The sequence below is a fragment of the Nanorana parkeri genome, unplaced genomic scaffold (genome assembly GCF_000935625.1).
Source record: "Nanorana parkeri isolate BGI_ZX_2015 unplaced genomic scaffold, ASM93562v1 scaffold1779, whole genome shotgun sequence".
Classification (NCBI taxonomy): domain Eukaryota; kingdom Metazoa; phylum Chordata; class Amphibia; order Anura; family Dicroglossidae; genus Nanorana; species Nanorana parkeri.
Window position 1 is genome coordinate 59374 of NW_017308047.1, and position 24708 is coordinate 84081.

The window sequence follows — 24708 nt, forward strand, 5'->3', positions numbered from 1 at the left end:
GGATACACAAATAAGCTACATGTTTGTTAAAGTAGACCTTTACCACCTTTGACTAAAAAACACATCAGCATACAGCTCTGCATGCGGATATGAAATCATCTTACATTCATTAGCTAAGCAAACATATTTTTATTTTATTTACAATTTCTTTTTTTTCTACTACCTGGCCAACTTTGGCACAAATTATGTAATCGTGCTCAAGCATTGCATCCTGGGAAGATTACATCACAGTGCATTCCTGGGAAATCTCATGTATAACCTCATGTAAAAAAATAAAAATCACTTACCCCAGCAGTGGGAGGGAATGGGGTATGTGATATACTCGGTACTCCCAGCTTATTCTGAATGGCTGTTGCAGAGATTAATTGTGCTGAAGACATTGCTGCCATACTCTGTAGAGCTTTATCTTTCGCTACCTGATCCTGAAACATAAGCATAAAAACAACAAATCTAAGTGTTAACAAACAACCCTACTAAGAAATAAAACAAAATTGCACATTTATCATTGCTATGACTGCAAACTAAAGCCATCATAACATATTTACTCTGTCCTGCACACAAAAGACTCAGATAAGTTTATATGGAGAAATACTAATCATGTTTAGCAAATATGGACTTATCCTGGCAAAATATTTATGGGTATCACAATTCACACTTAGGGGCTGAATTATAACAGAGAAAAAGCTGTTCACACAGGATTCCTGCCGCTAGTGGCATGAATGTTGTGTTAACGGCATTCGCCCAGCATATGGCTGGGCAGAGGATTTATAAATCAGCCGCTTAATGTAATATACTGCTAAAAGACAATTATTACAAAGAAAAACATGTTATATACTACAGTGGCGTAACAACCGGGGGGCAGCAGGGGCGCGGGGCCCGGGCGAAAAGTGAAGGGAAAAAGTTAATACTAATGAATTTGCCATTTGCTTTTTCCTTATTTCATATTTTTTAAATTTTGGGGTCTCCAAAGAACTATAAAAAAGCCACTAGCAAATTTAATCCACTGGCACCCACGCAAAATAGTGACAGCAAGTTTCTGGGATGAGCTGACTTTTAACGTCATATCATTAGATGAATCAATAGTACATTGTAATTTGAGTTCTCTGATGTGGAGACACTTGTTACTAGCCTGCAGAATAAACAAAAAAATCGAGTCCCTTCTAAAACCCAAAGTATTTCCTCCCTGTGCTGGCATTCTGCCAGATTTTGTGTCCCTGCATTGCTTATGTAATGTTTTCCAAGCTAATTTTTGAAGTTTATCCTGGGGGTTTTCATATAAATAATCTACCTCCAGTTTATGAAAGGCTACATACTGGCATGTCTTTAAACCCATGGTTTCGATACTTATCAGAAATGTTGAGCAATGCAACAGGCTCACGTAACGTGCACACTCACAATCCTTTTGTCCTCACATTTCTCCGTTCAGCCATTGGAAATGAAGAAAGGAAACCCTGACAGCACAGGACGCAGGAGTCATATGCTCCCCATAATCAAAAATGCGAGGCATTTTTCTTTGAATCTGACAGCTAAACAGAGTGCTCTTCACTCTGAAGGGAGTAGGAGGATGGCAGTTAAAGAAACCAGTTGCTTTGCCCTGTAAACCAGTTGCCTGTCCTGCCAAAAGCACAAGTTCACCTCAAATCCTGCCGGTTTTAAAACCAAAGTTAAACATTTTTAAAAATTGCATTTTGTAATTAATTATCAAATTGAAACTATATTCACTGCATACTTGCCCCAGTTCATTGCGCAAAGGACATCAATAACTAATGCATTCACTTTGGGTTTTTTTTTTTTTTGAGGAAGTGGTTTGTTTATACAACCAACAGAACTTATCAAAATGCAATTGAAAGATCCCACTTCCTAAATGAGAATGTTCATCCAACCACAAGAATGTCACTGATTTTGTGTTTAATTTTTTTAAAATTTAATAAGTAAAAATCAGAGCTTGTGGAGAGCGTCTCTACTAATGAGGGAATACGGGTCTGGTAATCATCATATGATATGTGTCAAGCATCTGGTGTCTGTCAACCAGCAGGCCCAACGCGAGGTGAAAGTATGAAATCTACAGTTAGCCTTGTCGGACAGAAATTCAAAATGTGCATGCGTGTTTAGAATCTGTATGCCTGTGTTTAAAGAGGGGGGTTCTGATTGTTTCCATGCTCTCGCTAGTGCAAGACGGGCCGCTATGAGGACATGAGACACAACAGTCCTGGAAGCTGGTGACCACTCTTCCAACCCTACCCCTAACAAGGCAAGTTGTGGGGAAACGCCACAGGGGAGCTGAGTAATTGTGGAGATAAGCTGAAACACCTCAGGCCAAAAGGGGCCAAGGGATGGGCAATACCACCAGATGTGTGTCAATGACCCCACAATTCCACAGCTCCGCCAGCAGAGTGGTGAGGAGGAGGGGTAGATTTTTGCCAGTTTCTGTGGCGTGTAGTACCATTTATGCAATAGTTTCTGTTGGGATTCCCAGTGGCTTAGACATTGCAAAGTTTTCAGAGGCCAAGTGACTGCTTTGTACCATTGTTCTGGAGAGAGAGAAAAGTTTAGTTCCGTTTCCCACCACCTCATGGATGGCAATTTATCAGTAGTTTTTGGTTCGCTAAGTAGATTATAAAAAAAGAAATAACTTTCTTGGATGGGGAATTAGTACCATAGTAGTGTATGCATCTCCTAAGAAGCGTTCCATCGCGCACACATATAGAGGCCAGATAGTGTCTTATTCTGAGGTATTTATAGAAGTCGCGAGCCGGTAGAGAGTATCGCTGACATAGAGCCTCAAATGGCAGCAGGCGGTCATTTTCCATACAGACTGGCTATATAGGAGACCCCCAAACTTGTCCAATTGGACAAATGTATGTCTGGAAGGATGAGATCAAGAGTTGTTAGCAGTAACAATTTGAGTATAGGGGCGCATGCGCACGGTGAACCGGAGAGGTCATGCTTTAGACCCGCTCCATCCTCCTCCGGCATAGAAGGGGAACCCGCGCCGCTCACCCTGATCTCATCAATCCACCTACCGTACTGCTAGACGGAGGTGGCGACAGACATCCCGGACATGTCATCCACGGGTCCCAGAACGCAGCAGCGGGGGAGATACACAGGTGAGAGGCAGACTCACCCTCCAGCCAAAATGGCGCCGCAGCACACTGCACTGCAGCAGCCACACGAGGCCTCACTGTTCCATACTAACAGGGAAGACACAGACAGCAGAGCCAGCTCTCCCTCTCCCCCCCGGTCAGAATCCTCACAAAGAGACCTACTAAAAAGAATAGACCGTATGCTGCAAAAAGCACTTCAACACACATCAAAGCAGATTACTGACAAATTAACAAAAGAAATCCGCGACCTCGGGCACAGAACGACTGATCTAGAATCCAGGATGGATGTCACGGTTGTGACTCTGGAAGCCCATGATAGAGAGCTGGACGCCATGAAAGATGAAAATGCCCTTCTTCTTTCTAAACTGGAGGATTTAGAGAATAGATCACGCCGCTCAAATCTCAGAATAAGAGGCATACCTGAATCTGTTCTAGACCTCCCAGCATTTGTAACCGCATTGCTACAGGAACTGGCTCCATCCATACAATATGAAAGATTGGAATTCCAGCGTATTCACCGAGCTTTAACACGCCGCCAGCCAAACGGGCCACCACGTGACATTATTGCAAAATTCTTATACTTTTGTTCCAAAGAAACCATACTACATGAAGCCCGCACCAAACAACCCCTCACTTTTCAAGGCCATGAATACCAAATATTTGCTGACCTCGCCCCGTCCACCATAGCAAAGAGACGAGAGCTGAAACCGGCATTGCGGATCCTACAACAACATAAAATCCAATACAGGTGGGGGTTCCCCTTTAAATTGACCTTTTCCCATCAAGGTCATCAACATCACGCTTCTTCACTCCAGGAACTTAACACCATCCTTGAGGAACTTCACCTGTCCCCTGAGCCGTCAGATTGCCAACAGGCTCCCTCTACTTTGGAAGTAATCGGTCAGATGACAAAAATCCACCTTTTCCCCTTGGAGACCACCCCTGATGTCGTCGCCGCCACGTCCAGCCACGAGATCCACCACACGCCATTCTGACTCGGAATCGGTTGGCTGAGGGTAGCTATTGACTGATACGTTTGATCCACTCTACCATAGCAAATATTATGCGTATTTGCTGTAAAGTTGATTTTGAATATTTTAGTAGTTAGACATGCTACCTGAAGCTAATCCATACTTTTAAGTAAGAATACTGTTGCTTTTATTATACATTCCTAAGCCAATATTTGTGTGGTGCCTTAACCTCTACTGGTTTTAGATGGGCATGCATCGTTGAGATTTAGATGGTGCCTGCCCATCTATCTAGAGAACCGGGAGCTATTGCTCACTGAGTTCACATGTTATCATACGGACCTACCAGTGCACTGACATAAGTCAGAAATGTTAATGTTTTTGTGGTTATTACTGTTATCCATTGGATTGTTGTTTATTTACATTTTACAGCGGGTTCCCCCTGCGGTGTCGGAGGGGAACTGCCCATCTGCCACCCATTCCTCTTCCTCCTCCCAACCTACAGGTTCGGAACGGAGATGATCTTTCTGCCCGGGGGAGCAGTTTGTCACGTGGCACGTGGCGGACGGCTGACCCCGAGTCAGAACTTGCAGCACACACTGCTTTGTACTCACTTTTTCTATTTTCTGCCTTTTCCTTTATCCTTCCCCCTCCCACCCCTCCCAATGAGTGAGGCCACTTTGTTCCCTTCAGACGTCCCATGACCTAAACCACTCACTTACACAACAACTATGACAGCCCTACAGTGCTTAACCCTAAATGTCAAAGGGTTTAATTCGCCCAATAAGTGTAATCAGGCGTTTCGTCAGTTCCACTCCAGACATATAGACATTATCTGTCTTCAGGAGACCCACTTCTCCCACTCATCCCACCCTAACTACTTTCATCATCAATATCCGCAAGTATATATGGCCAATGCAGATACTAAGCATAGGAGGGGTCCTGATAGGTTTTGGGCGCTCTGCTCAATTCATTTGCCACAAAGAGATCCCTGACCCTTCAGGAAGATATTTAATTTTGACAGGAACTGTTCGTGATGCGGAGGCAACCATCGTCACCTACTACGCGCCTAACTCCAATCAGGTCCCCTTCTTTAGACACTTGCTCGCTGTTATAGCCACACACCAACAGGGCACCCTCCTCCTGTGTGGTGACTCAAACCTAACAATTTATCCAAGTGTTGACCGCTCCACTACGGTAACCCCACCAGTGGATACATCTAGAGCCTTCCGCCTGTTACTATCCCAACATGCCCTAGTAGACTGTTGGCGTGAAATCAACCCGACATCCAGAGACTACACCTTCTTTTCCCATCCACATGATTCATTTTCAAGGATAGACCACTTTTTCACTTCCCACGCCACCTTACCATCTATCACGAGCGCAACCATTCTCCTGGACAGATCATCAGGGAGTTATTATACATCTGTCCTCTTTCTGGTCAGACTCAGTTGACCGAACATGGTCTCTGAACGACTCCTTGCTAACCGATGAAGGCGTACGCTCCACCCTACACTCGGCCCTTACAGAATACATAGCCCTTAATGACACCCCAGAAGTCTCCCCCATGACACTCTGGGAAGCACATAAAATGGTCCTCAGAGGAGAATGCATCCGTGTAGCATCCTCCCTTAAAAAACTAAGACAATCCCGCTTAAAAACGCTTGAAGACGAATTCACGAACCAAACTACACGGCCCACCCAACTCAGCTTAACAAATCGCTACTAGATACTGCTAGACGTAACTAATTTGCTTTTAACCAATATAGCTGACAAAAGTTTACGTAGGACCCAACATAAGTTCTATCTCCACGGCAACAAGCAAGACTCGTTACTTGCACGCCGTTTGAGGAAACTAGACTTACATCAAAAGCCACTTCGCCTACATCTGATGGGACAATATCAAGCAACCCTCGTAAAATAGTCCAAGAATTCGCACACCACCTTTCAACTCTTTACCAACCACACGTACCCCTGAATAATGATCTATTGACCCAAACTATGGCTAACTTGTCATTACCAAGACTAACCGACACCCAACACAGCTCCATGGACACGCCAATAACGAACCTTGAAGTGCAGGCGGCCATAAAATCCCTTAAACCCAACAAAAGACCCGGCCCCGATGGCTTCACAACAACGTATTACAAAAAATTTAGTGAACTCTTGACCCCACTGCTTACTAATGCACTAAACACCCTCAGAGTGAACGGGAAATTCAGACAGGAATCCCTAGCGGCCACAGTGTGCATGATCCCAAAACCGAATACAGACAACACCAGTTGGTCAAATTACAGACCAATATCACTTTTAAATCTCGACATAAAAATCCTAGCTAAAATCCTTGCCACCAGATTGAATAGATTTATAGGTGACCTTATCCACAAGGATCAAGTGGGCTTTATGCCACACCGTCAAGCTGGAGACAATGTTCGCAGAACCTGTCTTTTGATTGACCTAGTGAAGAAGCGCAATATTCCGGCATTGCTTTTATCACTAGACATGCAAAAGGCGTTCGACTCGTTGTCATGGCCATATCTGTTTGACATACTGCACCGCTGGGGATTCGGAAAAGAGTTTTGTACCTGGCTCTCGGCACTGTACACTCAACCGGTAGCTTCGGTGAAATATGCAGGTTACAAATCAACACCCTTTCAAATTTGTAGGGGAACAAGACAGGGATGCCCCTTATCCCCCCTCCTATTCGCCCTAGCAATTGAACCGTTAGACGCCATGATACGTGCACACCCCGACATCTCGGGTATTTCAGTGGCAGGACAACATCACAAATGATGTCTCTTCGCAGATGACATCTTATTATATGTTACCAAACCACACATATCTCTTCCTAACCTAATGCCACTCCTTGATACCTTCAGGCAACTCTCAGGGCTGATAGTTAACCAAGCTAAATCGAAGATATTAAATATATCCCTACCTAACCACCTAAAAAACACCTCTAGGAGACAAGTTCCCATTTCAGTGGTGGCCAACTTCCCTCTCTTACTTGGGCATACATCTTACCCCTTCCCTCTCATCGCTGTATGCGGCAAATTACCCACCACTGATCACCAAACTCACTAACCTATTAAAAATATGGCATACATACCCCCTCTCCTGGCTGGGAAGATCGCTGCGGTCAAAATGACATTATTGCCTAAGTTATTGTACCCCTTTCATGTCTTGCCAACCTCTATCCCGTCCCATATCCTGAGGGGGCTCCAACACAAAATATTTAAGTTTATATGGTCCAATAAAAAATCACATCTTCCCAGGACGGTTATGTATAAATCCAGATCAACAGGTGGTCTAGGAGTCCCGAACCTTCACAAATACTTTCAAGCTGCACAAATTGCAACTATTGCGAAATATCACACAACTTGGGAGACACCTTTGTGGATTTCCCTCGAAGCGATGGACTGTGACCCTATAGCTATTGATAACCTCCTGTGGATAAGACCTAACGCAAGATTCAACATCACTAATCCAATCACCAAACTCTCCCTCAGGATATGGGACTCGGTAAAATACTCTAGTGATCTTATTTCCCCACATCTCCCCCTAATGTCCTTCATTCGTAACCCAATGTTCTTTCCAGCTATTGAGTCCCCCTCACTATTCCGTTATCTGGGTCACCAACAAGATAACACAACTGAACAAACTCACCACTTTGAGTGGTTCCATTTCCTGATTTACAAACCAAGTTTGATCTCCCTTCAAGTGAATTATTCAGGTACCTCCAAATTAAACATTTCGTCCAATCTCAAATAAAATTCCCATTCGCCGCCCCGCGCATGAAGTCATACGAAAAAATATGCTCCCAAGATCCCCACACACTGGGCTTAATTTCAAAACTGTATTCCTCCCTATTGTCGAGTGCGAGCCCACCCCATCACACCTATATGGATCGCTGGCACACAGATCTCCAAACCATGCTCGATGACGATACTTGGTCCCAAATTTGGGATAGTACAAAATCATGCTCCAAAAATGCTTTGACTCTTGAAGCTAACTACAAAGTGCTTCTCAGATGGTATATTGTGCCCACACAGGCGGTACACTTTGTGCCGGAATGTGATGGCCTTTGCACCAGGGGATGCAGTGACAGCGGTACGTATTATCATATGTGGTGGTCATGCCCAGTTGTAGCCGCCTTTTGGCGGAAGGTTTTCCAGATTATCTCAGTCACACTTAACAAACATATCTCACCTATGCCACAGGAAGCTCTCTTTAATGTTCGACCAATAGGTATCACTACTTTACAATTTAAACTAATGCTGCAAATACTGTCTGCTGCCAAACGCACCATAGCTGGAGCCCGGCTGACGAAAACACTAAGTATAACAGCAATGAAAAATAAAGTGCACTGGGCGTTCTATAACGAAAAACTATCAGCCCGCATGCTGGACTACATGCCCAAATTCGAAAAACAGTGGGAACCATGGGTCATACACTATCTACCCCCGTCGTTACCCATCCACATGATTCATTTTCAAGGATAGACCACTTTTTCACTTCCCACGCCACCTTACCATCTATCACGAGCGCAACCATTCTCCTGGACAGATCATCAGGGAGTTATTATACATCTGTCCTCTTTCTGGTCAGACTCAGTTGACCGAACATGGTCTCTGAACGACTCCTTGCTAACCGATGAAGGCGTACGCTCCACCCTACACTCGGCCCTTACAGAATACATAGCCCTTAATGACACCCCAGAAGTCTCCCCCATGACACTCTGGGAAGCACATAAAATGGTCCTCAGAGGAGAATGCATCCGTGTAGCATCCTCCCTTAAAAAACTAAGACAATCCCGCTTAAAAACGCTTGAAGACGAATTCACGAACCAAACTACACGGCCCACCCAACTCAGCTTAACAAATCGCTACTAGATACTGCTAGACGTAACTAATTTGCTTTTAACCAATATAGCTGACAAAAGTTTACGTAGGACCCAACATAAGTTCTATCTCCACGGCAACAAGCAAGACTCGTTACTTGCACGCCGTTTGAGGAAACTAGACTTACATCAAAAGCCACTTCGCCTACATCAGATGGGACAATATCAAGCAACCCTCGTAAAATAGTCCAAGAATTCGCACACCACCTTTCAACTCTTTACCAACCACACGTACCCCTGAATAATGATCTATTGACCCAAACTATGGCTAACTTGTCATTACCAAGACTAACCGACACCCAACACAGCTCCATGGACACGCCAATAACGAACCTTGAAGTGCAGGCGGCCATAAAATCCCTTAAACCCAACAAAAGACCCGGCCCCGATGGCTTCACAACAACGTATTACAAAAAATTTAGTGAACTCTTGACCCCACTGCTTACTAATGCACTAAACACCCTCAGAGTGAACGGGAAATTCAGACAGGAATCCCTAGCGGCCACAGTGTGCATGATCCCAAAACCGAATACAGACAACACCAGTTGGTCAAATTACAGACCAATATCACTTTTAAATCTCGACATAAAAATCCTAGCTAAAATCCTTGCCACCAGATTGAATAGATTTATAGGTGACCTTATCCACAAGGATCAAGTGGGCTTTATGCCACACCGTCAAGCTGGAGACAATGTTCGCAGAACCTGTCTTTTGATTGACCTAGTGAAGAAGCGCAATATTCCGGCATTGCTTTTATCACTAGACATGCAAAAGGCGTTCGACTCGTTGTCATGGCCATATCTGTTTGACATACTGCACCGCTGGGGATTCGGAAAAGAGTTTTGTACCTGGCTCTCGGCACTGTACACTCAACCGGTAGCTTCGGTGAAATATGCAGGTTACAAATCAACACCCTTTCAAATTTGTAGGGGAACAAGACAGGGATGCCCCTTATCCCCCCTCCTATTCGCCCTAGCAATCGAACCGTTAGCCGCTATGATACGTGCACACCCCGACATCTCGGGTATTTCAGTGGCAGGACAACATCACAAATTATGTCTCTTCGCAGATGACATCTTATTATATGTTACCAAACCACACATATCTCTTCCTAACCTAATGCCACTCCTTGATACCTTCAGGCAACTCTCAGGGCTGATAGTTAACCAAGCTAAATCGAAGATATTAAATATATCCCTACCTAACCACCTAAAAAACACCTCTAGGAGACAAGTTCCCATTTCAGTGGTGGCCAACTTCCCTCTCTTACTTGGGCATACATCTTACCCCTTCCCTCTCATCGCTGTATGCGGCAAATTACCCACCACTGATCACCAAACTCACTAACCTATTAAAAATATGGCATACATACCCCCTCTCCTGGCTGGGAAGATCGCTGCGGTCAAAATGACATTATTGCCTAAGTTATTGTACCCCTTTCATGTCTTGCCAACCTCTATCCCGTCCCATATCCTGAGGGGGCTCCAACACAAAATATTTAAATTTATATGGTCCAATAAAAAATCACATCTTCCCAGGACGGTTATGTATAAATCCAGATCAACAGGTGGTCTAGGAGTCCCGAACCTTCACAAATACTTTCAAGCTGCACAAATTGCAACTATTGCGAAATATCACACAACTTGGGAGACACCTTTGTGGATTTCCCTCGAAGCGATGGACTGTGACCCTATAGCTATTGATAACCTCCTGTGGATAAGACCTAACGCAAGATTCAACATCACTAATCCAATCACCAAACTCTCCCTCAGGATATGGGACTCGGTAAAATACTCTAGTGATCTTATTTCCCCACATCTCCCCCTAATGTCCTTCATTCGTAACCCAATGTTCTTTCCAGCTATTGAGTCCCCCTCACTATTCCGTTATCTGGGTCACCAACAAGATAACACAACTGAACAAACTCACCACTTTGAGTGGTTCCATTTCCTGATTTACAAACCAAGTTTGATCTCCCTTCAAGTGAATTATTCAGGTACCTCCAAATTAAACATTTCGTCCAATCTCAAATAAAATTCCCATTCGCCGCCCCGCGCATGAAGTCATACGAAAAAATATGCTCCCAAGATCCCCACACACTGGGCTTAATTTCAAAACTGTATTCCTCCCTATTGTCGAGTGCGAGCCCACCCCATCACACCTATATGGATCGCTGGCACACAGATCTCCAAACCATGCTCGATGACGATACTTGGTCCCAAATTTGGGATAGTACAAAATCATGCTCCAAAAATGCTTTGACTCTTGAAGCTAACTACAAAGTGCTTCTCAGATGGTATATTGTGCCCACACAGGCGGTACACTTTGTGCCGGAATGTGATGGCCTTTGCACCAGGGGATGCAGTGACAGCGGTACGTATTATCATATGTGGTGGTCATGCCCAGTTGTAGCCGCCTTTTGGCGGAAGGTTTTCCAGATTATCTCAGTCACACTTAACAAACATATCTCACCTATGCCACAGGAAGCTCTCTTTAATGTTCGACCAATAGGTATCACTACTTTACAATTTAAACTAATGCTGCAAATACTGTCTGCTGCCAAACGCACCATAGCTGGAGCCCGGCTGACGAAAACACTAAGTATAACAGCAATGAAAAATAAAGTGCACTGGGCGTTCTATAACGAAAAACTATCAGCCCGCATGCTGGACTACATGCCCAAATTCGAAAAACAGTGGGAACCATGGGTCATACACTATCTACCCCCGTCGTTTGATCGACAACTTTTGTCGCTTTGATATAGGCCCCATCGAACAGACCCCAACCAACTGCGACAAGGATGGTGAAACTTGCTGGTAGCACTCACCCTAAACCCCCCTCCTCCTCCCTCCCTCCTCTCTACTGTTCTTACCCCCCATCCTGGAAATACTAATTCTATCTAAGGATCCAGGCGATTTCAATGACTTCTTACTTAACTGATAGATAATTCCTATTGTCTTATTTTCATGTTCGCCCCATTCACGGCCATTACCTAGAATGACCGACTCGAGATTGTACACATTTTTACGATACTCCGTATGTTTGTATGCCGTCACTATACATGTATGTAACCAAATATACACTGATGTGACAAAGTTTTATTGTGGAAAAAAATGTTCTTTTGAAAACCAATAAAATCTTTTGAAAAGTAAAAAAAAAAACAACAATTTGAGTATAGATTTGTTATGGGATTGAGTCGGGGACTCAAGGGCATGCCAGACTCTCAAGGTCGCTGTCACAGTGTCTAAGAAAGATTTAGTGGGAGAACTATTTAGTAGGTAGGAACAGAGCAGAAGATTGAGATCCGTAGTTAAGGAATCCCATTCTATTTGAGACCATAATTTGTCTGGATGGGGAGTCCACCAGTATTTAGTCTGGTCCAGTAGGTTAGCTTTATAATATTTGGCAATGTCAGGGGTACCCATACCTGCATAGGCTGTGGGTGTACACAGTATTGATCTTGAGATTCTATGTTTCTTCCCATTCCAGATAAAGGTATCAATAGTGCTCTGGAATTTCCTTAAATAGGAGGGTAGGAGGGATATGATACAGTGGAACGGTTCAGATCTTTGCAAAGGTCCGAAAACCTTTAGCAGGAGTGGGTTAAAGTTAAAGTGATATTAAAGGCAAAACATTTTTTCTCTACCCCCAATGTAAATGTTAGCACTTACCTTAAATGATGTCTCTTTTTCCGATCTTCCTCTTCTTTCCCCATGTTTTCATGTGTCCCTCCAGCGGTGTGACATCACTCTGATCCAGCGCTGACTGCTCTGTCTCTCCGATCCAGCGGTGTCTGCAGGCGGGTGCACGCGTCTATAGACTTACCTTGCGTCTCTGCTCGTCTACCGGCCGAGAATCGGAAGCGCGCATGCGCCCACCCCAAGATCTTTTGCGGCCGCACGAGCAGTTCCCGATTCTCGGCGCGGGAGCGAGCAGCGATAACGAGGTAAGTTTAAAATGATTTTAAGGGTTTTTTTTTGTTTTTTTTTACACTTCTTGCCTATATCTACTGCATGCTAGCAGTAGATATAAGCAAAAAAAAACGGAGGGTTTAGAACCCCTTTAAGCTTAAAAAGGTTAGAACTAGGGGCTGATAGGATGATACCTAGGTATTGAAGAGTATTAGTGGGGGCCCAGACGAAAGGGGCTATGGAGCTAATGATACGTCTAATGGTAGTCGGGACATTTATAGCTAGCATTTGAGATTTGGAATGATTCATTTTATAGAAGGGAAGCTGTACTAAATCTTGCCAGGATCTCTTGGACTGCTGGGAGGGAATGTACAGGATCAGTCATGGTAATAATCATGTCATCTGCATAAAGCCCAATGTTGTGCATGCACTTGCCCACAGAGACTCCACTGATGGCAGGGCTGTCGCAGATAGCAGCAGCCAGAGGCTCCATGACCAATGCGAAGATCAGCGGGGACAGGGGACATCCCTGTCACGTACCATTGGTAATATGAAATGGAGCGGACAAGAGCCCAGAGGTCCTTACTCTCGCACTGGGATGTGAATATAGGGCTTCAATAGCAGAGCCCAAAAAACCTGTAATACCAAATTTCAACAACACGGCCCGAAGATATTCCCAATGCACCCTATCGAAAGCCTTCACTTACCCCCCATCCTGGAAATACTAATTCTATCTAAGGATCCAGGCGATTTCAATGACTTCTTACTTAACTGATAGATAATTCCTATTGTCTTATTTTCATGTTCGCCCCATTCACGGCCATTACCTAGAATGACCGACTCGAGATTGTACACATTTTTACGATACTCCGTATGTTTGTATGCCGTCACTATACATGTATGTAACCAAATATACACTGATGTGACAAAGTTTTATTGTGGAAAAAAATGTTCTTTTGAAAACCAATAAAATCTTTTGAAAAGTAAAAAAAAAAACAACAATTTGAGTATAGATTTGTTATGGGATTGAGTCGGGGACTCAAGGGCATGCCAGACTCTCAAGGTCGCTGTCACAGTGTCTAAGAAAGATTTAGTGGGAGAACTATTTAGTAGGTAGGAACAGAGCAGAAGATTGAGATCCGTAGTTAAGGAATCCCATTCTATTTGAGACCATAATTTGTCTGGATGGGGAGTCCACCAGTATTTAGTCTGGTCCAGTAGGTTAGCTTTATAATATTTGGCAATGTCAGGGGTACCCATACCTGCATAGGCTGTGGGTGTACACAGTATTGATCTTGAGATTCTATGTTTCTTCCCATTCCAGATAAAGGTATCAATAGTGCTCTGGAATTTCCTTAAATAGGAGGGTAGGAGGGATATGATACAGTGGAACGGTTCAGATCTTTGCAAAGGTCCGAAAACCTTTAGCAGGAGTGGGTTAAAGTTAAAGTGATATTCAAGGCAAAACATTTTTTCTCTACCCACAATGTAAATGTTAGCACTTACCTTAAATGATGTCTCTTTTTCCGATCTTCCTCTTCTTTCCCCATGTTTTCATGTGTCCCTCCAGCGGTGTGACATCACTCTGATCCAGCGCTGACTGCTCTGTCTCTCCGATCCAGCGGTGTCTGCAGGCGGGTGCACGCGTCCATAGACTTAAGTCTCTGCTCGTCTACCGGCCGAGAATCGGAAGCGCGCATGCGCCCACCCCAAGATCTTTTGCGGCCGCACGAGCAGTTCCCGATTCTCGGCGCGGGAGCGAGCAGCGATAACGAGGTAAGTTTAAAATGATTTTAAGGGTTTTTTTTTGTTTTTTTTTACACTTCTTTCCTATATCTACTGCATGCTAAAGAGGAGTAGAGAAGGTTTCTTAGAGTGTTCTGAAAATTGCAATAGATCAACCATACGTCTGGTGCCATCTGGCGCTTGCCGCCCATAGACACAGCCCACTTTGTCAGAGTGGATTAGATCAGGCAGAACCCGCAGGAGGCGGTTAGCAATAAGCTTCACATAGATCTTAACATCAGTGTTTAGTAATGAGATAGGCCTAAAATTCGCAGGGTCATCTGTGGGTTTGTGGGGTTTAGTGATGGTGATAATTGTGGCTTCCAGGGATTCACTAGGGAAGGATCCTGTGGTTGCAGCCTCATTGGCGACAGTACATAAATGTGGGGCTAATGCAGAGGAGAATGTTTTATAATATAGCGCGAAAGCCATCAGGACTAGGGGCTTTATGGAGGGGCAGATTGGCAATAGCCGTAAGCACTTCCGTCACCTCAAACGGGGTCTGTAGCTTCAGGGCCACTACCACTGTCAGGGATGGGAGCTTTACCGACTCCAAGAAGTTTTGAATGTCAGAGCTAGAGGGAGGAGGGGTGGTTGATGAGTCTTTTAAGTTATATAAAGAGGAGCAGTACTTACAAAACAGATTAGCTATGTCGAGAGGGTTAGAGAGTCTCTTACCCATTGGGTCATTCATATGAGGGATCCTAGTAGCCTCCTTTCGTTGTTTAAATTGTTGGGCTATAAATGCTCCGTCTTTGCTACCCTGCGAGTAGTATTTGAGCTTAAGCCTTTTTATCATGAAGTCGAACTGAGAGGTAAGGAGCAGGCTAAGCTCATGTCTGAGGGAGTGTAAGGTGGAGGAAGTGGATGGGTCTGGGATCCTTTTATTGGACATTTCTAAAGTGCGGATACGGTCAGAAGTGAGGTCAGCGCTTCATTTCGCTTCCTCTTCTCCCTTGCCCCCAGCTTAATCAATAGTCCTCTGATAACGGCCTTATGGGCATTCCACACTAACGTTTGATTGCTTACAGAAGCGGTATTGGTCTCAAAGAAGGATCCTATCTCAGTCTGGATCTGCTGTTTATTTTTCAGGATGAGAAAGTAGACTAGAATTCAGTCTCCATGAGGTGGAGAGGTGGGGGGAGTTAGCAGAAAAAAGGCTGAGCGAGATAGGCGCGTGGTCAGACCACGTAATTAGGCCAATGTCAGCTTCTGTGATGAGTTGTAGAGTGAATTTGTCTACTAAGAACATGTCCAGCCTGGAATAGGAGCCCTGCGTATGAGAAAAAAAGGTATAATCTTTCTCACTACCGTGGATGCACCTCCAGGCATCGTGTAAAATCAGCTGATCGAAGTGAGGGAAAGGAGCGATGACCTTTTCTATGCGGGGTTGGAGGAGTCTAAGGACGGATCAAGGACATCGTTGAAATCGCCACACATAATAAGGTGGCCTTTGCGCATGGCCTCAATTTCACTTAGTACCTTAGCAATACATTTCTTCTGATGAACATTTGGTGCGTAAATATTGACTAAAGTGAGGATCCGGTTGTTGACCATGGCAACTAAAGCTATATACCTGCCTTCCGGGTCTATCAGGAGGTCATGTTGCTGGAAGGCGACGGACGCCCCAATAGCTATCATCACTCCTTTATTTTTTTTTCCGAATGGGCAAAAAATAGTGCGAGAAGTATCTGTTTTCACAGATAGGGTTTATCTTTAGAAAAGTGGGTCTCCTGTACACATAGAATATCACTACGTAGGGAGGCCGCCTCCTTCCGCCTCTTGTTGGGGCTATTTAGACCCTTGGCATTTAGTGAGGTAATTTTTAGAGACATTTATGTGCAAACCATGCCCATACAGTATGCCACGGGTAAAGTAGGGCCTGCAGACTGATGGATGTACACCAGACCCTGAATTCCATGGTACTAAAATGTCCATCAGAAGTAAATATAGCTACTAGTGAGACTGTGCATACATGTGTAAAACAAACTAGTAAGACTGTACTGAAATCGTACTAATAGAACAATTGCTGTGCAACAAACAAAACAAACAAAAACACAGAATAACCATACTGTGTGCATGGCACACTCTTATGCGGGGGTAAGCAACAAAACACAAAGGAGTAGCGGCCACAGGACCCTGAGCAACAGGAATAAACTTAATCTAACAAAAGGCCGATTCTTCCACCGGATTTGAACAAGCTTCCTGGGATAAGCGGGAGGTCTAGTCCATGGGAACCTTTTTGGCAGGCTGTGGTTTGGATGCAGCGATAGGCATAGTGATAGAAATGTTCCAGGAATGCAGGATCCGAGCACCATCAGCTGGTGCCAGTATCAGGATCATCTTGCTGAGGTGAGAGACCAGCAGTTTAGTTGGAAAACCCCATTTGTAGGAGATTTTATTGTCACGGAGTGCCTGCGTTTCTGGGCCAAAGCAGCCGAGATGTCAGCATAAAGCAATATGTGGGAATACGGCTCAGGTAGGGCAGGAGATTCCTTGGACGCAGACATGAGTCTCTCTTTGATGTGGAAAAAGTGGATCCTGGCAATGATATCTCTCGGAACAGATGCAGGCAGGTGGTTAGGCTTACGGAGCCTATGAGCGCGATCAAGCAGGAGTTCAGGGCCGGAGCAGTTCCGTAGTAAAGCGTGAAGAAACTTCTGCAAAAATGGCAGAATATCGGTGGGGCCCACAGATTCAGGGATCCCCCCTGAATTTTATGTTGTTTCGTCTGGATCTGTCTTCCAGATCGGTAATTTTTTCCTGGAGTTTCTGAATGAGGTGGCCCTGATCATTATATGCGTCTACCAGATCGGTATGAGCGGCTGCATAAAAATTAAAGTGCGATTCCACTTTATCTGTGCAGGAGCCCAATTCAGAAATTTGGGATTGCAGGCCAGAAAGTGAGGATTGGAGATCATGCTGAAATTCTGAGCGCAGTGACAGCAGCATGTCTTTTATACACGATTCTGATGCAGGGATGTCAGTGTCAGGGACATCTTGTAATGGGACTGTACCTCTTGAGGTAACTGACTCCTGAGGTAACTGAAACTGAGGGGCCTGGGGCTGTAGATTGCCTCTTACTCACTGTTCCCCTGGTTCGTGGCGAGCTTAAGGGTGAGTTCGCAGGTCGCTTAGGGAGATACCTTCCATGAGTGCCTTCCTGTCTGCAGCTAAGCTCCATGTCCGGGATTGTACTGCCCTGTGTTTCTGAGGGCCGTGAGGTGAAGGCGCCATTTTGATTGATCCCCCGTTCAGGCTGCGGATAGAAGTCTGTCAGCTTCTTAGGTCCCTTAGCCTTGTCTTTGCTTTTGATCATGGCTGGAGCAAGTGCGGTACCTAGCGGAGTGAATCCGACGGGTGATTTGCTGTTTTATATGCCGTAAGTTGCTAATCTGAGAGGTCCTGTGATGCAGCTCTCAGATCAGGCGGCCATACTCGATCGCGGCCAGACCACGCCCCCTCGACACTTGCTGATTTTACTTTGTTGAAATTTTGCACAAACTTCCAACACTGAAAATTACCAAACTGTTCAGGCAACATATAAAATAGCAAAACTTGAGCTCCTCAAACTAAAAGGTATGCTGCTGCTCAGGCCCTCACAAACTTCCATGTGTATAGTCTGGCAAGACCTGTCATGCACTGGCCTACACCCTTACAAGCATAGACACACTATCTACAGCAGCATTCTCAGCAATATAGATGTTGCCAGCACAACAGATTTGCGTGGAGAAAAGGGGTTCATGCACCACTCACTCCTTTACCAACAAACTCTCTATTTTCATAGGGTCTGAAATTGTCTGGCTGAAATGCAAAAAAAATAGACAGCTTACACTCAATAAGAGAACTGGAAAACCTCTTGCATTTCCTCTGCCCTGGGCAGAATATGATTTGTGATAAATACTGAAAGAGTTAAAACAGTTGCTTAGCTGAGCTGGAAGAAACAATGACATATGTCCCTTTGGTACTTTACAACTTCTTTGTTGCTACTTTTCTCTCTTCCTAATAACTTTGTTTTACATCACTCTGCCAAGCCAAGCCAAGTCATTGTGCTTCTGGCAGTAACACAGGGACGAACACATTTCTCAAACTGACAATTTTTGCAAAGAAACCAGAAGAAAAAAATGTTGTCTAGCACCCCAAGCTCAATAAATATACAGCTATTTTGTTTTAAGGTGTACCACTGCTTGAGTACATTGCGGTTATGTGGGAAGAATTACACTCTGCCGTTAGTTTTTAGTGCACCGCATTACGTGCCGCTACGGCCATGCACATACTGTTTGAGATGTCCTGAGCAATCCCAAGTGACTAGACGGTTATGATTAGGAACCCAGAAGTACTGCTCATGAGAACAGTGCATACCAGGCACTCTTTTTGCAAGAACAATGAGGTGGATTACTACATAACCCTGGCATCACAAAGTCCTTAGATGCCAGGAAATGAAATATACAGGATGTGATGCAGACATTTTAAAGCACATATGGTCTGAAATGTTAGTAAATAGTTTAAGATGTTTTAAGGACCACAGTTCCACTTTACCTGCTGCCGTTATTTCAAGATTTGGATAGAGTGGGGCAGATTCACAATTTCTGTTGGATGTTTGTTTCTGTCTGTGAATTCTCCCTCAGTACTTTTTCCTCTGAAGCCCATACAAGAAATGGGGGTAGTGGCTGTCATCGAGGGAAGAAGGTACAGACAGAAATAAAAACATTGGCATAAGTTCGAACACTTCCTCACTCTGCTAACAAAATGTACTTCTGTATTTGTCTATGCCCCTATGGAAATTTCTTATCACTTCCTGTTTTGAGAAGAAATTAGGGGAAATCTCACCAGAGACTGAGATGACAATTAAATCCCAATAGAGGCTCTAACCCTTCTCCATTATAGCCAAAAAAAAATGTTGGCTGGAGTTGTGCTATTTTGTTTTTTGTAATTTAAGTTTTTAGAGCATGCAGTAAATTAAAGTGCAACTAGAGTGAGTCAGTAAGTGCACAGCATAATTTATTATTGTAACATTCATCTACGAGATGTGATGCGCTGCAATGCACATCCGTATGCAAGGTGCTTGGGGCGCCATTCAAATCAATAGCACCTCGCATGTAATGTGCATTGCTGCATGTTGTGGTAAAACGCAAGGTAATGCCATTGTCTGAACGGGCCCTGAAAAGATCACATTAACATAAATAAAAGAACAAAATGTGAAATAAAAATACATGCATTAGAGGCCAGCTATGAAATTATTCTCATAAAACACAATTCAAATCATAGAAACACAGAAAGTAAAAATAAAAATATAACCACAAAAAAAGCAAAAACACACAAACCAATTATACATGCAAAATTAAGGGCATAAAACCAAACGTACAGTCACAGAACCAGATAAGATGAAATGCAAGCTTCTGAAGTCCATGACACTTAATGACCATACACACATAGATTTCTTCTGATAAGCCGGTGAGCTGAACAAAAGTAATCTAACAGATTCCTCCATCCACGCTATAGAGAAGATGGACAAATCCCCCCCCTCCCCCTCAGACTTTTGTGTTCTGACAGCCGAACCCCACCATTGTCAGAACACCCAAACAGAACATCCCAGTTTTTCCGAATGGGATAGATCGATTCACAATAAAATTCTTAAATTTGAAAATAGCATATTAGAGAAAAAACAAGGGAAGTTCATGAGAGATCATGGAGATTTCAAGGAGGGTAACATCTTCTCTTGGAAGAGAAATACTAATTCCCAATCCCTGCGTTTTAATCTCCATCACACTCATGAACCAATAAAGGGGCCTAGGGTGGTACACACTAGGCGTTTTTCATCTCGGGATAAATCTCTACATAAGGGAGAGTGGTTGTATAACCCCAGAAATCTCGCCAAAGGGATACGGTCATCTAATATCGATTCCAGGCAACAATCTAGGAATCCACAGCATAATGGGTATGAAAGTAGAACTTCCCAAGGATACAAAAAAAGGACACTGAAAGGTGGACATTCTATTACACACCCATTTCGCTCCACCTCTCGAGTTGGCTTTAAGCACACAACCAATCAGGAGACCTATTCTGCGAACAACAGTCCCCCCATTTCTAAATCGCATCCCACATTAGGGAGACCTCACCGGTCCCAATACAGGAAGTTTTTTCCAGGGGCAGCTGCCTCCACCCCTGGGTTAGAGGACGAGTCTGCCTTCCATTCTGGGTCCCCCCCCTGAGGGCTCTCCCACTTTGGAAGTTCTCCCTCTCCCTCTCTCCTTACCTTCCCACATGGATAATTCATGGGCATCAGCAGTGGACGAACAAGAAACTCTGGCTGAGTGGAACAGAGTGGGCACTAAACCCAAATTTCTCAGGTCCAGAGAGGGTAGTGCTATTAGGGAAGCTGAATCTTTTTTGTCACAAGCCCGCACATTAAAAGTGCGGAAAAAGAAAAGATCAACGGACGGAAGAGAAGGAGAGGTAGTAGAGGTGGACGCCAGATTCAGCAAAAAAGGCAAAACAAGTCCACAGCTTTAGTCTCCCTTAAAGACACCACAATAAAAATATTTAACCTGTCCTCATATCCCCTTGATGAAATAGAATATGCGGTCCTCCATAATGGACTAAGCTTTGCCCCTAACTCTTCCCCAAATGATTTTGCGATCTTTTTAGATCTTCATAGATTTATACGCAAGCTTACGCTCCACCGCCACTTCCTCCAAAAGAACGCCAAATCCACACACCAATCGATAACATCAGTTCCAGTAGCTGTAGAGATAGACTCCCCCCTGGATGACCAGGCTGCAAGAGACCTGGATGAACTTTGGGACGGACAGGAATTTACTTCCGAATCCTTACCTTATATGGATCCAGATGTTAGATTTACTCCCTTTAGACCACGGTCTATCTTTTACCCTCATCATTCCAAAGGTAATTTCATATCCACCATATCATATCATATCCACCAATTGGTCCATACTGATCTTAAGAATCTTTGCTCCAATAAAGGTACGAAATTCACAAATCTCACCCATAGGGAGAAGGCAGCAGTGAAATCCCTTAGTACCAACACCAATATAGTCATTAAACAGGCGGACAAAGGTGGGGGTCTGGTCATCCAAGACAAAACAGACTATACTGCAGAGGCCTACAGGCTACTGTCAGACTCCTCCACCTATGAGAAATTAGCAGGCAACCCAACTGCGACTTATAAAAACCAGTTGGAAGTACTTCTCAAACAAGCATACGCCTCAGGGATCCTTCAGAAGTCGGAATATAGATTCCTCCTAGCACAACACCCTTGCATCCCATATTTCTATCATATCCCAAAGATACACAAGAATCCAACAAGACCACCAGGGAGGCCTATTATAGCAGGCATGGACAGCTTGACTTGTAATCTAGCAAGCTACATTGACTGGTTTCTACAGCCCCTAGTGGGAGCTCTCCCCTCATATGTTAGGGATTCCGGGCATATTTTAGAAATACTCAAAGAATACAAATGGAAAGAAGGATATCTATGGGCATCTCTAGATGTCGCCTCTCTCTGAACAGGCCAACTTCATCCTTGAAGCAATAGAGTTTGTCCTGACCCATAACTATTTTACTTTTCTAGATTCCTTCTATATACAGCTGAAGGGCACAGCCATGGGGGCTAGCTTTGCACCTAGTTATGCGAATCTACTTATGGGTTACTGGGAAGAGTCGCATATCTGGCGCAATAACCCCTTTGGGTCCAAATTGGTGTTGTATGCTAGATACATCGATGACATCATCATAATTTGGCATGGTAACAAAAGAAGAGTTACTATCGTTTGTAGACTTCTGTAAAAACAATCCCTTTCATCTGGATTTCACATACATAGTGGATGATAAGACCTTGGTGTTTCTAGACCTCGAATTGGCAATTGACCAGACCGGCACGATAATCTCCAAAACCCATTTCAAACCAACAGCGGGAAACTCTTATTTACATGCTAAGAGCAACCATCACCCCAGATGGATTAGGAACGTTCCGGATGGCCAATTCAGGAGATTAAGGAGGACGTGCACCCTAAATTCAGATTACGAGTCCCTGGGCGAAGTTTTCACCAAAAAATTCCTTGATAAAGGATACGATGCTGCCCCCATAGGGAGGGCCTACAGCAAACATCTCGTTACCCGACCTAAGAAAGCTTGTACGGGTAGCCAATCCTTTAATATAAATTTCTGCACACAATATAACGACGGAGCCTTCAAGATCACTAGAATTCTTAAGAACCACTGGCGTATCCTTGAGAAGGATCCACTTTTTAGGGAATCCCTTCCCAAATTCCCCAGGGTGATCTTTAAGAGACCAAAAGATTTACGGAGTATGCTAGCTCCCAGTAAATTGAAATCCACCAAAAATATGAATTTAGGTAAAGGGTTATTTGGACAGGCAGGCTGCTTCAAATGTAACATTGATAATTGCAGAGCCTGTCCATATTTCTGGCACAGAAAGAAGGAAGGTTTCCAACCCCACTGGGAAAAGCTTTCCAATTCGACAATTTATTAATTGCGCCACACAGTATGTCATCTACGGGATCATCTGCCCCTGCGGAAAATTATACGTGGGGCGGACCATTAGGACATTGAGGACAAGGTTTGGAGAGCATAAGAGGAAAATCCTAAAAAAGGTGAGCTAACATTCTCTCCCCAGACACTTCACAGAGGCACACAAGTCCAATCCCGAGGGACTGAGAGTCTTCGGGATTGAGGCTATTCCTGATAACCTAGATGAGGGCATAAGATTCAAGCGTTTGTGCCACAGGGAGGCCTATTGGATTTATTCCCTTAATAGCTTATACCCTGAGGTTCTGGAGTTGGCCTCATCGTTATAAGTATCATATCCATGGCTAGACCTAGGAGAGTTGATATCCACAACTGTGGTTGGTCTGTTATCCTCATCCACCCCTTCCATTCACCTCAAAGGGGCTTTTTAAACTTCTTTTTTTTTTTAAATGGAAATTTCTTACAATCAAGTGTTAGCTCATAAATTGCATGTATATACATATATATCCCCCTTGTTTATATCTCATACTTCTAATTTATACTTCAAAAATACACAAAGCTCTCAATTGATATAATTATATATTTCTTTATCGGCAGTTTCTATTTTTCATGCGTTAATCTCATAAATTGTATGTATATATACACATCTCTTTTTATACATCCCTCTTATACTCTAATTTATAGATATTTTAAATACACGCAAAGTTTTTTAAATATATACAAAGTTTTTATTTATGTGTACAATGAACAGGGTATACTCTTGTTCCAAGTGTGTTTCATATGTAACTAGACATTCTAAGGCCTGTATATCAGTTTTACCAGCTATAGTCGTTATCATAAGTCTGCTTTGATATGGCTTGTCTAGCCTTTCATACCAGCTGAAAACGAATCTCATACATTTGTCGTCATGACATCTTCCACAAATCGCTCTTTGTAACAGCCCACCTCCCTCCCATATTGCTCAATGCACACTGTGCAGCCGACATGCTACACAGCAGAATATGGTCCGGTCTTCTGTCCCGTGGATTGGACGAAAACACTGGCCACTCCCCCCAGGCGAGCCCACTTGCTGCCATCCAATGATTGGTCCAGCGTCCTCTAGGGTTGTCCCATCAGTTACAGGACGGGGCGCCCTCTCTATAGACATGGATGTCACATTGTAAATATCCCCAGCTGCTGCTGTTTGAGCCGACGAGGTCACCGCACACTCGCTGATTGGCCAACAGTTACTATATTTTGCATATGGGACAGAGGAGGCCTGCATCTGATGAAGGGGGCGTGATCCCGGAAACGCGTCATCACACAGTCTTCCTTGCTGGCACACAGACACGGCTGTGCAGCAATCACAGGCTTCCTTTTTGGTCCATGTATTTACTCCACATATTGTAATCATGTCAACCTTGTGAGTATATTTCACATTCACTTTTGCTTTTTGTTCTTAATAAATTTGTCTGCACCAGCAAAGGCGCCCCTTGTTTGTGTTTTTTCCCTAGAACACCCAAACAGTTCACTCGGTTCCATCAGCAAAAGTT

General features: G+C 44.0%; 1 protein-coding gene across 2 annotated transcripts in view; it reads right to left on the reverse strand.

The window, feature by feature from the left end:
* Positions 1-24708, reverse strand: part of LOC108799654 (transcriptional enhancer factor TEF-1-like) — a 149089-nt gene that overhangs the window by 20337 nt on the left and 104044 nt on the right. For both annotated transcript variants that reach the window (XM_018571550.1, XM_018571551.1), the window contains one exon: positions 288-422. In XM_018571550.1, the coding sequence (XP_018427052.1) occupies positions 288-422 (135 nt within the window). The remainder of the gene's footprint in view (positions 1-287; positions 423-24708) is intronic.